General features: G+C 46.6%; 3 protein-coding genes and 1 long non-coding RNA gene across 8 annotated transcripts; 2 read left to right on the top strand and 2 right to left on the bottom strand.

The window, feature by feature from the left end:
• Positions 1-1,227: 1,227 nt before the first annotated feature.
• Positions 1,228-3,928, bottom strand: MFS10 (major facilitator superfamily transporter 10). Its single transcript, XM_017246961.3, has 2 exons — positions 3,721-3,928; positions 1,228-3,349 (listed from the first exon to the last, which is right to left on the bottom strand). Exons 1-2 carry the CDS (start codon positions 3,926-3,928, stop codon positions 1,812-1,814), a joined length of 1,746 nt encoding a protein of 581 aa, XP_017102450.2. The 3' UTR covers positions 1,228-1,811.
• A 457-nt stretch (positions 3,929-4,385) lies between these two features.
• Positions 4,386-5,121, top strand: LOC138926590 (uncharacterized). Of its 2 annotated transcripts, none has more exons than XR_011443160.1 (3): positions 4,386-4,527; positions 4,588-4,715; positions 4,953-5,121. It is a non-coding gene; the product is annotated as an uncharacterized lncRNA (long non-coding RNA). The 2 variants fall into 2 exon arrangements; XR_011443159.1 differs by having other exon boundaries at positions 4,822-5,121.
• LOC108129045 (uncharacterized) lies at positions 5,092-6,312 on the bottom strand. Its single transcript, XM_017246964.3, has 3 exons — positions 6,137-6,312; positions 5,948-6,071; positions 5,092-5,882 (listed from the first exon to the last, which is right to left on the bottom strand). Exons 2-3 carry the CDS (start codon positions 6,050-6,052, stop codon positions 5,226-5,228), a joined length of 762 nt encoding a protein of 253 aa, XP_017102453.2. The 5' UTR covers positions 6,053-6,071; positions 6,137-6,312; the 3' UTR covers positions 5,092-5,225.
• A 297-nt stretch (positions 6,313-6,609) lies between these two features.
• Positions 6,610-14,617, top strand: su(sable) (suppressor of sable). 4 transcript variants are annotated; one of them, XM_017246948.3, is made up of 6 exons: positions 6,610-6,699; positions 8,956-9,354; positions 9,446-9,699; positions 10,234-11,567; positions 11,627-11,748; positions 11,884-14,616. In XM_017246948.3, exons 2-6 carry the CDS (start codon positions 9,060-9,062, stop codon positions 13,911-13,913), a joined length of 4,035 nt encoding a protein of 1,344 aa, XP_017102437.2. In that variant the 5' UTR covers positions 6,610-6,699; positions 8,956-9,059; the 3' UTR covers positions 13,914-14,616. The 4 variants fall into 4 exon arrangements, with proteins under 4 accessions (XP_017102437.2, XP_017102436.2, XP_070137356.1 ...); XM_017246947.3 differs by having other exon boundaries at positions 6,648-6,933; XM_070281255.1 differs by lacking the exon at positions 6,610-6,699 and having other exon boundaries at positions 8,830-9,354.
• Positions 14,618-14,621: the final 4 nt, after the last annotated feature.

Below are 14,621 nucleotides of genomic sequence, written 5' to 3'. Positions count from 1 at the left end.
AGGCATTATTAATGCCTGGCATTTTTCGGGAGGGCGTGCCCCGGGGGCGGGGATGCGAGCACATGAGAAACGCCTTGTCCCACCGGACGGGCATACAGCGGACAGGCGGACAGGCGGACAGATTCACGGACAAGCCGACGGACTGACAGACAGCAGCGTTAAAACTGTGCCACGGTAATCGCACCGAAACCGAACGTACGGAGGCTGTGCTGGAATGCTCGATCTGCAAGTGCATGTTAATGGCTTGTATGTGCCCTACACTGAGAGAAATCACTGTGCCGTACACCTCAAAAATCGAAATCTGAATCAAAATCTGAGAACAAATTTTTGGATCCATTTTTTTCGAATTTTTCTGGAGGATCCCCTTCAAAAAAGGAAAATTCGTGGGGAGTGAAACTTTGACCCCTTGCGATGGCCATATCTTTGTCAATATCCATCCGATTTTGAAACGGAATACCTTAAACGATTTGTGGATCGATTCTACATAAATCTGCATCAAAATCTGAGAACAAATTTTTGGATCCATTTTTTTTTAATTTTTCTGGAGGATCCCCTTTGAAAATCGAAAATTCATGGGGAGTGCAACTTTGACCCCTTGCGATGGCCATATCTTTGTCAATATCCATCCGATTTTGAAACATAATACCTTTAACGATTTGTGCATCGATTCTCCTTAAATCTCCATATTTACCAAATCTGTCCGTGTTTTCCCAATATTTTTTAAATTTTTTCCCTATTTTCTTTAAAAATACTATTGCTTATTAGCGTGTTATGTTGTTTCTGTACATATTCAAGCCATATATATGTGTTTTGGTCCATAAGCCCATAACTGTTAACTGTAAACTGGAAACAGTTAAACAATAATGACCCGCCAGACAGTTTCAAAGTTTATCGCTCATACGCAATGATATCACGCATACGTAGCTTCATTACTCATACGCAGTGTTGCCATTTCATAATTTTAAAGATTTCAAATTAGGTCGTCTGTTTGCAGGTTAATTCTTTTGAAAGGGAATTTGAAAACAAATCATGAAAAGATGTACCTGTTGAAACCAAAATAAAGTCTCTCTTTGGATTCAAATGTGCAACAAAATGCCTAAAAGTATATAATAGTTTACCCATTGTGGGGTTGAGACGAGCGTTACTATATCTATGATTAGAGTTCCCTTCAAAAAACCCCGAAAATATAAGTCACTCCATCGCTAGAAACATCTGTTAGTCATATAATTGATATGTTTATGCGATTTATTTCGACTTATCCATTCGTCACAGACTTAGTAACTGGCGTATCTATAGGATATGGTAGTACTTCACGTACGGATACATATATGTATATATATTTAACGCTATATAGAACTACACCTGGTAGGAGTATAGTCGTGTATAATTTCCTTCTAAAGCTGAATGTGCAACATCCTTCGTGTGTGTGTATATCTTAGATATATAAATATATATATGTATGTATATATTCATATGGTTGGTACAAATATTGGTATCAAAAATGAAAAAAAAAACAAAAAATACAGCACGTCTAGCAAAACATATATGTCCATATAAAACGACACACTAAAACAATTAACATTTCTCATGATCATGATCATATATGATATATATATCGTTCGATTAACGATTTTGGTAGCACTAGTGTTTCATTTTTTGGTTGGTTGGAAGCCACTTCAAATACTGACGACGCTTCTGGTGCATCCGGGGGAAACTTCGAGTCCATAATCTATGGTATATATATATATATATATTTCTACTATATATTGGAATTATCACAAATGCTTCGGATCCTGCTCGGGGAATATCAATCAAGCCCGCTGGCTGCGCTGCACAGTGTCCCTCCTGGATGTTCCCTTCGACCAGCTCTGCTCCTTGGCGCTGGCAAAGATCAGGTATATGAAGTTACCGGCTATGTTCAGGCCCGCTGCCAGCCAGAAGACCAGATGCCACTGGGTCAACGTCTCCCGGTGATTGATAATCAAGCCTATTACATAGGGCGCCAGGAAGCCGCAGATATTCGCCGCCGAATTCGTTATTCCGTACATTGTTCCGGCGTACTTGGGACTCAGGGCGATGTGATTCATTTGATTGCCGGCATAGACGGCGCCACCGAAGGACCCAACACCGGCCAGCATTATGGTGACCCACACCCAGTCGCAGCCCACATAGATGATGCCGATGAGGCCCAGGGAGGGCACAACGGACGCCACCGTATTCCACAGCTTGTACGAGTTGATGAGGGAGATGTAGCGACGGGCGAGCATCCAGTCGGCGAGGGCGGAGCAGGCTATGCCCATGATCCAGGCGGTCAGGTAAGGAACAGCGTTCAGCACGGCGTTCGACTGGATGTCGAAGTGGAGTATGTTGCTCATGTAGGTGGGCAGCTCCGTCAGCTGCGTATAGAAGGCCCAGCCCTGGCCGCACTGCGTCAGGAGGATGGCCCACAGAGGCACTGAGGTGGCCAGCGAACGCCAGGGTATCCCCTCATCCTCGGCAGGTCTTCTCATGCTTACCCGGTCCTCCTGCTGCTCGCAATCTTCCTCGATATCGGGTTCCTCCTCCAAGTCTGGCTCCTCAATACGTCGCTGGGCCAGCAGGCTGCGTTCGATATATTCCCTTTCGGCGCACGAGATGCGGGGGTGATCCCGGGGCTTGTCGTACACCAGATACATCCAGCAGGCGAACCACAAGATGCCCAGCAGTCCGAAGATGTAGAAGGCCGAGGGCCAGCCGCCCAGGAAGTCCTGCGAGCACAGCCATCCGGTCAGGGGCATGGATATCACCGTGCCAATGTTGGAGCCAGCATAGACGACAGCGGCAAACTTGTTCCTCTCCAGCGGCGGGATCCACTGCGCCAGCATGGCGTGCATAGCCGGGTAGGTGACACCCTCGCCCATGCCCTCCAGGACGCGAACGAGGACCAGCAGCGGCAGATCCCAGTGGGCGGCCAGCGGCGTGAGGAGTGTGAAGATGGCCGTAATCAGTACTCCGTACCCGTAGATTCGCTTGCCGCCGTACAGCTCTGCCATGCGTCCGCCGGGCACCTGGGTGATCACATAGCCATAGAAGAAGCTCCCCAACACCAATCCCTGCGTGGCCTCATCCCACACGAATTCACCTTCCCGGATCGGGATCGGAGCGCTGCCATTCCCTCCGGGCACTGGAGGCACGGGACACGTATCGGTGTCGATAACGGAAGAATTGCTGTGCGGGATAGCGGTCTGATTCACCATGGCCACGATGGCCACCGATAGATTCACGCGCATGGCGTAGACGACGCCGAAGCCCAGGAAGCCCATGAGTCCGAAGATGTGTCGGGTCTTCAGCAGGCCGCATCCATCGTTATCTGGCGGGGGGAGAGACAGTGGATTATTTTGGAGGCGTATTACCATCGACATGTTCCGGTAGTTGGAATGCCATTTAAATATTTAATCAGTCCGAATGATTAAAAAAATAAACTGCGCCATAAATGATACATTTTCCTAAAGTCAGGCCTGGCTCTGGTGAACCCGGATGGCTCTTAAAACTACAATATTTTCATAAAATATTTTAAATGTTATCGTTTTTCAGAAAAAAATATAATATTTCCCTCTTAGATAACGCTCCACTGCGGCATGAAATGTGGCATTAGGAGGCATTCCAAGTGGATATAATTGAATGTGAAACGGCAATCGGAAAACCAGAACATGGATGGTGCATCTTATCGAAGGTACTCACCCTCGGGTCCGGCACTGGAGCGGATCAGCGGCCGTTCGCCGGAACAGAAGGCCTCCCGTTCGTCGTCCGCCTCGTCGTCGGTGCGATCCCCGGACCCCGATCCATTCGAGGAGGATGAATTCCGGCGGAATCGAGTGGCAGTGCCGGCAGAGTCCTCGTAGTAGCAACTGGCGTCCCGGGACTCATCCGTCCACTTGTGCGGTGGCATTGTTTTTTGAGGATTCTTACTGTTTTTGGATATGGATTTGGTTCTGGAACTGGAGCTGGAGCTGGAACGACTGCAACTGACAGGGCATTTTCCCCTTCCGCACGGAGTGGAGGCGGCGGACGGAGGGCAACGGGCGATGAATGACGGGAACGGATCCAGAAACAGGGAGAGAGCTCACCTCGACGTAGCGGGAACCAGCGCAGACTGGCAACAACAAAACCCAAACAATAGCTTCTAACCATGAGAGAAATAACAACAACTAGTTGAGGGCCACTGGGACGTAGTCTTTATAATTTCCAAAAGGGATATAATTCAAGAAACTAACTAAAAACTAACGGGAATATAGTACAAGCTCAAGGTGGATAATAAGAAGAAAAAGTATCAAAACCCTACCAGCTTAACCATCCCCCTTTCTACGCCCATGTTCTAATATGCTCTCTCTCTCTGCGCTCTCCCCGTGAAAGTGGAGCAATGGCAGCCAAAAGAGCCACTACTACGTCATCCGGGGGTGCAAGAACCGAAGAGAGAGAGAGTGTAAAGGGGGCCTTGGAGCGAGCGAGATGGCAGCAGGCAGAAAGAGAGAGCAAACGGTTTTTTAAGTACAATATCTTTGTTTAGTTACAGCTTTAGTTTCCCACTTACTAATACACTAATTCCAGCCACCCGCACACTAACATACCGAAGCAGTCTGAAGAAGACACGACCCAACGTGTCCAGATGGCGAAAAAGCAAGGGAAACTTGTGTATTAGCCAGAAAAAGATTGGCCACAACTTGGGAGAGAGAAAGGTAAAGATTTCTCAACACACACACAGACCTGGCCAACACAATAGCACTACAAAAGATACCAATTCGCACACTTCAGTTACTTTTCTATCTTTATCTAAACTTACAGCCCAAACGATAAGATAGTAGTTCACAACTATCACCATTTTATACATATTCTGTTCTAATATTTTGACCTGGAGTGTGCAGGGTGTCCTGCCTATACTCAATTTTCACATCACTGTTTCCTACATTTTCCAGAGATTTTCATTTTCTGGGAAAAGTCTCCACGCATGCCTGAAAAGCGCCTGTTGCACATAGAGATAATGTATTTAGGACCTACCCCAATCACCCACTATATATAAAGATCCTTTAAAATTAAAAAAAAAAAAAGGGTATTGGATTAAAAAGCTTTTGTAAAATATATTCCCCCACGTACTACACAAAATTCACACATTAAAATGCTTAAGAGAGGTATAAAAAGTATGGCTGATCAAGCACCTGGCTGCATATCCTCGAACGTCCTGGGATCATCTAGTTCGCATAGATTGTGCCAATGGGAAAGACGACAATCCGCCGTTTATTGCCCAACTCCAGGCATTCGTAGTGATAGTTCTTCTCCACAAGCACTTCGTTTTGGTTGGCAGTGAAAGCATCCTTGATGGGAGTCAAGTCTGGGTTAAAGCAGTTGATGGCAAAGACATCCGTGGGCAGGCGCAACACCAGCTCATAGGCACAGGCCAGCTTTTCGTTCCAGATGCTAACCTGGCCAAAGAGCAGGGCATCGCGTTTGGCCAGCTCTCCGGCCTCCTTGGCGGTGCGGAAGACGTCCACGGTTATCACTCCAGTGGCTCTTCCATCGCCCAGATAGCTGTGCACTGTGTCGTACACCAGCAGGGGAGATTCCTCCGGTTTTAGGTGCGTACCTTTGACCACTTTCAGTTTGAGTTTGTTGATCTGGGCCATAGCCTTTACTCGGATCGGATTCTTGGCCACCGCCTCGCTCAGGGGACGCAGATCGTGTGCCAACAGACCCACAAACTGCTCGGCTATGCTCTCCTGCAACAGGACCGTGGCAACGGCGCCCGGAGCGAAGGGATCCTGCAGGGATGGCAGCAACTGTTGGCGGGCAGAGTTCAGGTCGCCGGCATCGAAAATGATCATCAACTGCGGCGTATCGATTCCGTTGCCCTGTGACAATCAGAAACGGTGGTAAATGTCAAGGTTATGTCTTTGATATGACGCTTTGAACAGACCTGGTTTTGGCCCGACAATATGGCTTGGTTTCCTGGTAGTTCGTTGACCATGTCGCTGCTGATCCGAGATGGTTCCTGGACTTGGGATTTGCAATTGCTCGCCATGCTTAGCACCCGGATTTCTCTAAAAAAAAGAAAAACACACCCAACTGATCGTCTTCGTTATCAGCAGCTTATATATGTACATACGTATATATATAGTACGATCGCCACACGCGAAGATCGGCGATAGGATGGAATTGCGGTTTGTTTAATCGTTAAGCAACACTGATAAATAACTTAATTAATTTTTCTAGATGAAATCCTTATAAAAAAAATAACTACACAAATTTTGACTGATATAAACTATTGTTGAACTACGAATGTAAAATATAACAAAAAAAAGCACAAACATAACACATTTCTCAATGCCTTGGTGTTTCCCAACACTTAATCTGATAATTTTGAATTTGGCGCGCAAGAAAGTCTTATCGATGGCTTGGACTCAAGTAAATTCTATAAATCTATGGTGTATTGAGCTTAATCTTTTATTTTATTAAACATTATTTATACTCTTTTAAAACATAACTTTATAAAATGTATAACAAAAAATATCGATATATATAACACACCACATAAAAATACCAAAAAAAGGCATTTAGTGGGATCGTTTTATCGGGGGGGGAAAGGCAAACCGATGTCTGGCAACACTGCTACTACGAATTCATTTGAAAAAAAATTGCAGTTGGACGAAGAAGTTTATTTAATTTAATGTATTTGTATATTGTATTCTGTCATATGAGCGTATCAGTACAGTAACAGGATTTGAAGAGGGGAGAGAGATTTACTGAGGCCAGGGCCGATAAAGGCAGAGAAACTAATATACAGAGCGAGCGAGACAGCATATATGTACATATATAGTAGAACAAAAATCAAAGCGAAAATAATTTGCAAAATTGGCTGCGAATTTTCGATTCTGCGACGATTTTTCACACCTATATATATATGTATGTCATTGTATATGCACAACTAAAAAAGCAACCATTCATATGTGTGTGCGTACACCATATATGCATGTATATATATGTATATAAATATATATATATATATATATATTATTCACCTACTGTACCACTCTTCCATTATGTAAGCAGACAAAAAGCGACGCTAAATCCAAAAAGACAATGCGAAAAAATTACCAAAAAAGCGAAAAAAAGTCATCTAAAACAACGACAAAAATGAAAAGAAAACCAAGCCAAAAAATGAGCATACATATAACCGAAAATCAATCGAACAGCAATGTTATAATCGAGTAAAAAGTTCTAATCGTTTAAAAATCCACACAAAGTCACAAATCCAAATGTAAGATCCGAAAATTGTTTGTTTTTAGTTGGAAAAGACAAAAAAAAAACGAAGAATACGCATTTTCTGTACATATGTATGTTTGTATGTATGCGCACATATTGCCTGCTTGCTCAGACATCGTGCGTACATACATACATACAACGTGCATACATGCATGCCGTATATAAGTGTATCTGTTACGCCACGCCCCAAACCTTCACCTAGCTGCGGGTTAGAGCGGGACGGACGGATGCGCAGAAAGGGGGGGTAAAAAGCCCCCACAAAAAACAAAAAAAAAAAACGAAACAAAACCAAACAATTTTCGGCTTTTGAAGACATATCTATTGTATTGTTTGTTTTTGAAAAACAAAAAAAAACTCAACTTCAATGCCCCCCAAAAGCGATCAACAACGAGGAAATCTACATACATATATTTGTTATTTCCATTTCCAAGGCGCATACACATTTACATATGTATTTCAATATATACATACATATGTACATATGCTGGTGCGAGCCTGAAAAACTGCGCAGCTGTTCAAATTCACATAAACACACACACACACAGACACACACACATACCACATCGTAGCAATCACGCATTGCAAACTCGATTTAGAGAGAAAAATGTTCAAACAATGAGCTAACTTTCGCCTCATTAAAAAGTTATTTCGTGGATCGACAATCATTTAAATGCGAAAAGTGTAAGCAATTTACAGTTAATGTACATACCTATCTACCTACATACATACATATCTTTTTCCTTTCTATATTTCATACATACACGCTATAGCGTGTCTGTATGTTTATAAAACATATGTAGTACGTGGTGCGAGGGAGATGACATGATAAACAATCCAAAATCAGAATGAAACACGCGCTCGGTGTTGAGCTCTATCATATCGCTTTGTATTTACCATATTCATTAATTAGATTTGGATTCTTTGAACATTTTGGACTTTTCGGATCAAGCCTCCCCCCGCTCCCCCCTATCTGATAAACAAAACGCACACAAGCACGCGCTTTGGGCTTGAAAAGTGCCTGTGTGTGTGTGTGTGTGTTGTGATCTGTTGAACGGTACTTCTTTAAAAAAAAACAAAAAATACAATATTTTTGAAATTGTTTTCCAAACTTGGCTTTATTTTCGCTTTTTGGTAGAAATTTTTCACATTTTTGTATCTTTAGGATATGGAGTTCATTTTAAAAATTTATTTATTTTAATTATTAACATAAAATTATTATTTAATTATCTTTAATTTATCACTTAATTCTTATCTCTTTTTTTTATCAACCAATTATTTTGATATTTTCTCATTTTTTCTTTTTAAGAAATACCCACTATATTTTAATCTTTTTTTTTAAAAAATAGCAACTTTATAAAGTAGGCCTTGAATTCCAGAATTTTGAAATTCTTTGGAACCTAGGAATCTTTGCTTTTTAAAGCTTAACATATTTGGAAGCTTGCTGGTCAGAGTGTGAGGTGAGGGGCTCCCCACCAAAATAAAAATAATTATTTTTCAAGGAATATATTTCTGAATATAATATATATATATATATATATACGATGCTATAGGTTTACGCAATATAGAAACCCCTTAAAATTAAAACCAAAATATGTATATAGGGATCCATTATCCTATGACCTTCTTTTCCAACCAGACATTTTTCCATATCCTCCTTTGCAGTTTCCGATTTTTGAAAGCCATACGGATAAACACTATTGAGATTCACTTTTTGTGGTAATTCACTGTGATTGGTAATTAGACCGATTTATTTTTTGGTGGTCACAATGTCATCCATTGCGGTAATTGATTTGGCTGAGGATCTCGAGGACGGTGAGATAGATGATGATGATGATGAGGACGAGCAGCCGATGAAGCAGCCGGCACAGCAGCAGCAACAGCATCAGCAGCCACTAGCGCCGTTAAAGAGATCACTCATAGCCGACGAGGATGTCCAGTTTATGGGCATCGAGATGAAGAACAAAATGTCCGACGAGGATGTCGTCTACATGGGATTGGCCAACGATGCCCTGGGCAATGGAATCACTACTGCCAAGGCCAAGAAGCCAAGGCCATTGGAAGGTAACGCTTCACTCAGGGACTCCTCCACTCAGGCACTCCTCTCAAGATCCCTTTTTAGACGATTCATATATTTAACCGAATATCCTTTTAGATGATCATGCGGTGAGCATTGAGAATGCCATTGCCAATGCCCTTAAGAAAAAGGGCATAGAACCGCCCATGCCGCGCATGCGTTCCCTCAACCAGGACCAACTCCTCGCTGACACCTCCGCGGAGGGTCAGGGCGGGGATCTAGCAGCCGGTGGTGCTGCTTCCCAGCACGGCCAGCAACCGAGTCGCAGCAGCCGGCGACGAAAGCGCAAAAAAGAACGCGAACGTGAACAAAAGAAGGACAAGGAGCACCAAGTAAGGCGGCCCCCCCTCCCCAAATATCCCCAATATCTCTAGTCCAGCTCTGTGTTAGCGCCTGAATTAGTTCCACTCTTTCAATTATCTTAATGGGTTAATCCACCCTGACGAATCGGTTCTTCTTGGGTTAACACTAGAAATCGATGTGATATCTTCATGGTGATCCACTTCTAGGTTCAATTTCCCATCGTGTGGATCGGGTATAGATCGTATCGGATCACTGTCTAGGTTTATATCTTAATTATTAATTACTTAATTATTATTTAGTTCTTAATTGGTTTATGTTAAACCTGCAATTCTGTTAAAAGAACCCTACCGTATAGGGTTTTCAAGATCACATCCAGTATATATCATCTAATTCCGGGTTTATCTGGTTTAGATCTTTATTTATCCTCTATTTTAATAGTAATTATAGTTAGAGCTACTAAACAAGCTACTTAATTCAGTCCTTAATACAGAGATCGCTAGGGATTATAGTTCCAAGATCAATAGATCCTATAGCAACACTAAACCTTTCCTAATCTCCTACAGAAACGCATTCGTCGCGAGGAGGACGACGTCGCCGGTCTGGGGGGCGGTGCCGTCAGCGACGACATGGATGAGTACGAGATGATGAACGTTAGAGGCGGCAGCCCACCGCCCGGAGGTCCACCCCCTACCACCTCCGGCCTTGGCCAGCGCTTCAACGGACCGCCCGATTGGCCGGATCTGGGTGAGGGTCCGGTTGTACCGCTCGGAGGCTTCGATTCGCCGCCAGATCCCTACAGCAGCTATGATTCGTATTCGGAGGAGGAGGCAGCCGGCGGTGGAATGAATCAGCGCCGTCGAATGCGCCGCGACCGGGAGAAGGATCAGAGGGGCGGGAACCGCAAGCGACGAGATCGCGATGGCGGTGGCGGTGGAGGAGCTGGGGGAGGGGCTGGTGGCGGCGGAGCGAAACGGAATAGACGCGACTCCGGTGACGGACCGGAGAAGATGGGCGGACGGATGGAGCCGCGGAAACTGGAGCTGTGCAAGTTCTATCTGATGGACTGCTGCGCCAAGCGAGACAAGTGCTCCTACATGCACAAGGAATTCCCGTGTAAATACTACTACCTGGGCATGGAATGCTACGCCGGCGACGATTGCCTCTTCCATCACGGCGAGCCGCTCTCCGAACAGCTGAGGAATATCCTCCTGAAGCACATGGAGACGGCGCCCAAAGAGATTCTCGGCGACTTCAAGCGCATCTCCCGCGACGTGGCCCTCGGCCAGATGACGCGCCGCCACGAGGAGCTGTGCGAGCAGTACAAGCGGGAGAACACCTGGAGCACGCTGGCCAGTGCGGGCATGAACCGGCGCAACCAGCAGAACCAACAGCCGGATCAGCCACACCAGCCCAATCAGCAACAGTTGCAGCAGCAACAGATTCAACAGCAACAACAACAACAGCAGCAACAACAACAGCAGCAGCAACAACAGCAGCAGCAATCGCAACAACAACAGCAAGCGGATGCTGGAGGCAACATACCTTCGCTCCTGGACATGGTCATAAATCCTCCGCCGCAGGAAAAGAAACGCAAATCCCGCTGGGCCGATAAGGCGCAACCAGGTGCTAAGCCGGCCGCCGTCCCAGAAACAGGAAACACATCGCCGGCTGCGAAGCCTCCAGGCCTGTCACCGCACCTGGACCTGAGCAACTTCAGCCACGTCCTGAGTGCCGACCAGATGACCAAGCTGAGCAAGCTGGGCATCACCAATCTGGAGCAGATGATGCAGATTCCGTTCGGCCAGCTGACCGATGCCGGCCTGACGCTGATCGAGATCGGGGAGATTCAGAGGAAGGCCGAGGATGCCAAGTCCGAGGCCAACCAAGCGTCCACCAGGTAAGCCTTTAGATATTCCGTAGAGTCCTTGTCACACATTGGGTCTTCCTTGTCCGCAGCGTTTCCAACCCGGCACCCAAGCCGGAAGTGGAGGTCAACAGCAACTCGAACAGCAACGGCTTCATCATGGTGGACTACACCCAGTATCTCAAAGACGCCCACGTTAACCTGAATGATCCGCGTGAGTATATCGATTGTTTGAAGAAGTATTCAAGGAGCACTAGACTTCCCCCCCCAAAAAAAATGACAAACTTCTCCGGATGTACTCTGTCAGTAATTCCGAATCCTTTTCTAACTCGTTCTCGTTCGTTTCCAGTGGACGATGATCGCGATGACGAGGAGCAGCTGGTGATAGACGATGGCAACGAGTCCAATGCCGAGGAGGAGAAGCCGGAGGAGCAGCAGGTAAAGGACGCCAAGTCAGAAGAAGCTCCACAGGTACCGATCGCACCAGTCGTGGATGAGGCACCGATGCCCTCGGTCTTCGATCTGCCCACTTTTATGAGCAATATGCTCGGCCAGAGCCTCACCGCCAAGCCATTGGTGGTGCCGGTGAGTGCCGCCTCGCCAGTTCTAGAGATTCCGCCACCAGTTAGCGAGGAACTAACCAAGACCACGGCCAAGATTACGGAAGCCAGCTCCACCAGCACGTCCTCAAATGTGTTCAGCCGTTACCTGTTCGGCGACAAGCAGTCCGATCCGGAGGCCAGGGCCGCCTTCTACCGCGACATCATCCGCAATCCCTTCAAAGCGCACAGCGGCGACGGTGATGTAATATCTTCCAACGAGAACTCCAACTCCAACTCACACTCTCTGACCCCGACACCCACTCCAGAGCCGGGCTCCCAATCGCCGAAGCAACCGGACCAGGATCAGGAGGCGACCAAGGCCTCCCCATCGCTATATGCACGCGCTTCCGTATATGACTATGATCCGGTGAAGATCAAGAAGCAGGAGCGTCGCCGGCGCCTGCAGAACGACGGTGAGCACAAGCGCGACGTGGACATGCGCCTGCCGTTCGAGCCGATGAAGCACTACCGTCCGGCCACTGAGATCGATGCGGCCATCTTCTCGCACATGCCGATCCGCTGGCAGCTGAACGTGGTGGACGTCGAAGAGCCGGACTACACGCAGCTGCGGGCCTCGGCCCTGCACAAGGAGCAGCGTGAGCTGCGTGATCCGCGCATGCGCCGCATCCTGGGACTGCCCGAACTGGTGGACGAGGCCGCTGACGGATTGGGCGACTCGTATGGTAAGGGGGGTATAGCCTCGCCGGACTCGGATGGAGGCGCACCGGAAGTCACACCCGTATCGCCGCCACCGTCATTGGCGGGCCTGCCGTCCATGAACGTGCCGCCGCCATCGATGAGCGTCCCACCGCCGAATCTTCAGGCCGAGAAGCCGTCCGTGCGTACCGATCCACGCCGCGATCCCCGCCGGGCCCATCTTCAGCCGTCGGCTGCCCTCAACTCGAATCAGACCCAGGCCGGCACTCCCACACCCACATTCTCCGGCGGCAGCAAGGAGATCTCGGAGATACGCCGCCTGATGCAGAACTCCAACTGGTACAAGAACCTCGGAAGCAACAACAAGATCATGGTGAACCAGCAGCTCAACCTGGTGTTCGTGGAGCTGAGCAAGTTCCACCAGATCCCGGCCGACATGCCCAAGGCCTTCGACACTAGCTTCATCGTCAACAATCCCACTCTGCTCCAGATCTTTGGAAAGCTCTACATCTACATCGATGACAACGGTCACGTGTCCCAGCTGCCCGAGGAAAATAGCGGCCCAACCGGAGGCTCCGTCACGGGTGCCGTCATCCTGCCGAATCTCTCGCAGCCGCCGCCGAACCTCACCCAGATGCTGCGCCAGCCCCCGCCCAATATTTGCCTCGGGCCGAACCGTATGTCTGGAATGATGATGGGCAACTTTCCGGCCTTCAACCAGCCGCCACCGTGCACCGGCCGCATGGGTATGCCGGTCGGCGTTGGCGTCGGCGTTGGAGTCGGTGGAGGCAATGGTGGAAACGGAGGATCAGGTATGCCGAATGGGGGGAATCCCTTCAATCCCTTTGCCGGAGGAAACGGTGGAGGCGGTAATGGAGGTGGAGGAAATGGTGGTGGCAACCTCAATGCCATGGGAAATATGAACAACATGGGTATGAACATGCCCTTCAACAACAACAACAACAACAATATGCCTTTTAAGAATTTTAACAACAACAACAATAATAACAATTCGGGAGGCCGAGGACACTTCCAGGGAGGAATGGGAGGAAACGGTAACGGAAATCGCAACCAGCGCGGTGGCGGAGGAGGCAATCAAAGGAATCGCAATCACATCTAAAGCGGATGAACTTGCTCCGGCTGATAGATCGGAGTCGAACCCACAAAAAGACTTGCTATGCCAAAATGATGATCCATCCTCATCCTTCATCCTTTTTACCCATTGACTCCATTGACACACACACACCATGCCCCCTGCCCCCTGCCCCTTGCCCCCTGCCCGTTGTTATGATGCCCCTGTTCCCCCCCAAAAAACCGAAACAGCGAAACTTTGACTGCTTTGTACATTGTATTCCTTAATCCTATGACTACTATTTTTTTTTGCTAGGTGTAAGGACTCGTTTAGCACTACTACGTACTGATAAAATGTAGTTGAAATCAGAATAAAAACCAGAGGATCATGTTATATAAGGTCACTGATAAGAAACAGGGAGCTAAACACAAGAAAAGGATACCAAGTGCGTTCCAAGTGCATGGAAAGCCCAATTTTTTTTTTTTAAAAAAGAACTTTTTTTCGATAATATAGTTACGTTTATTATTAAATGTACTCTTGGATAAGTTAGGCATACTAACTAACAAATAAATAATGACGTGTTCTAAGAAATACCGAGCTGTAGTAGGAGTAGGCATTTTGAAAGTGCCGGAAACAAGTTTTATTGCAGTTTACCATTTTTTTTTTTATTTTTTTGTTTTATTTCCATAAAATGTATAATTGAAATTATTTATGTATTAAGATTTCATTTAAGTTATTCTCAAATTTGATTTATTT

This window comes from Drosophila bipectinata, chromosome XL, assembly GCF_030179905.1.
Source record: "Drosophila bipectinata strain 14024-0381.07 chromosome XL, DbipHiC1v2, whole genome shotgun sequence".
Classification (NCBI taxonomy): Eukaryota; Metazoa; Arthropoda; class Insecta; order Diptera; family Drosophilidae; genus Drosophila; species Drosophila bipectinata.
The sequence above is the reverse complement of the archived record's forward strand: the minus strand, read 5'-3'. Positions and strand labels throughout refer to the sequence as shown.

Bases quoted from the DNA above. Each gene is read 5' to 3' on its own strand.
- MFS10 (XM_017246961.3), bottom strand. From the start codon at position 3,928: ATGCCACCGCACAAGTGGACGGATGAGTCCCGGGACGCCAGTTGCTAC. The intron at 3,350-3,720 runs GTGAGTACCTTC...TCCCCCCGCCAG, and splicing joins CTCCAGTGCCGGACCCGAGG to ATAACGATGGATGCGGCCTG.
- LOC108129045 (XM_017246964.3), bottom strand. From the start codon at position 6,052: ATGGCGAGCAATTGCAAATCCCAAGTCCAGGAACCATCTCGGATCAGC. The intron at 5,883-5,947 runs GTCTGTTCAAAG...TGATTGTCACAG, and splicing joins TATTGTCGGGCCAAAACCAG to GGCAACGGAATCGATACGCC.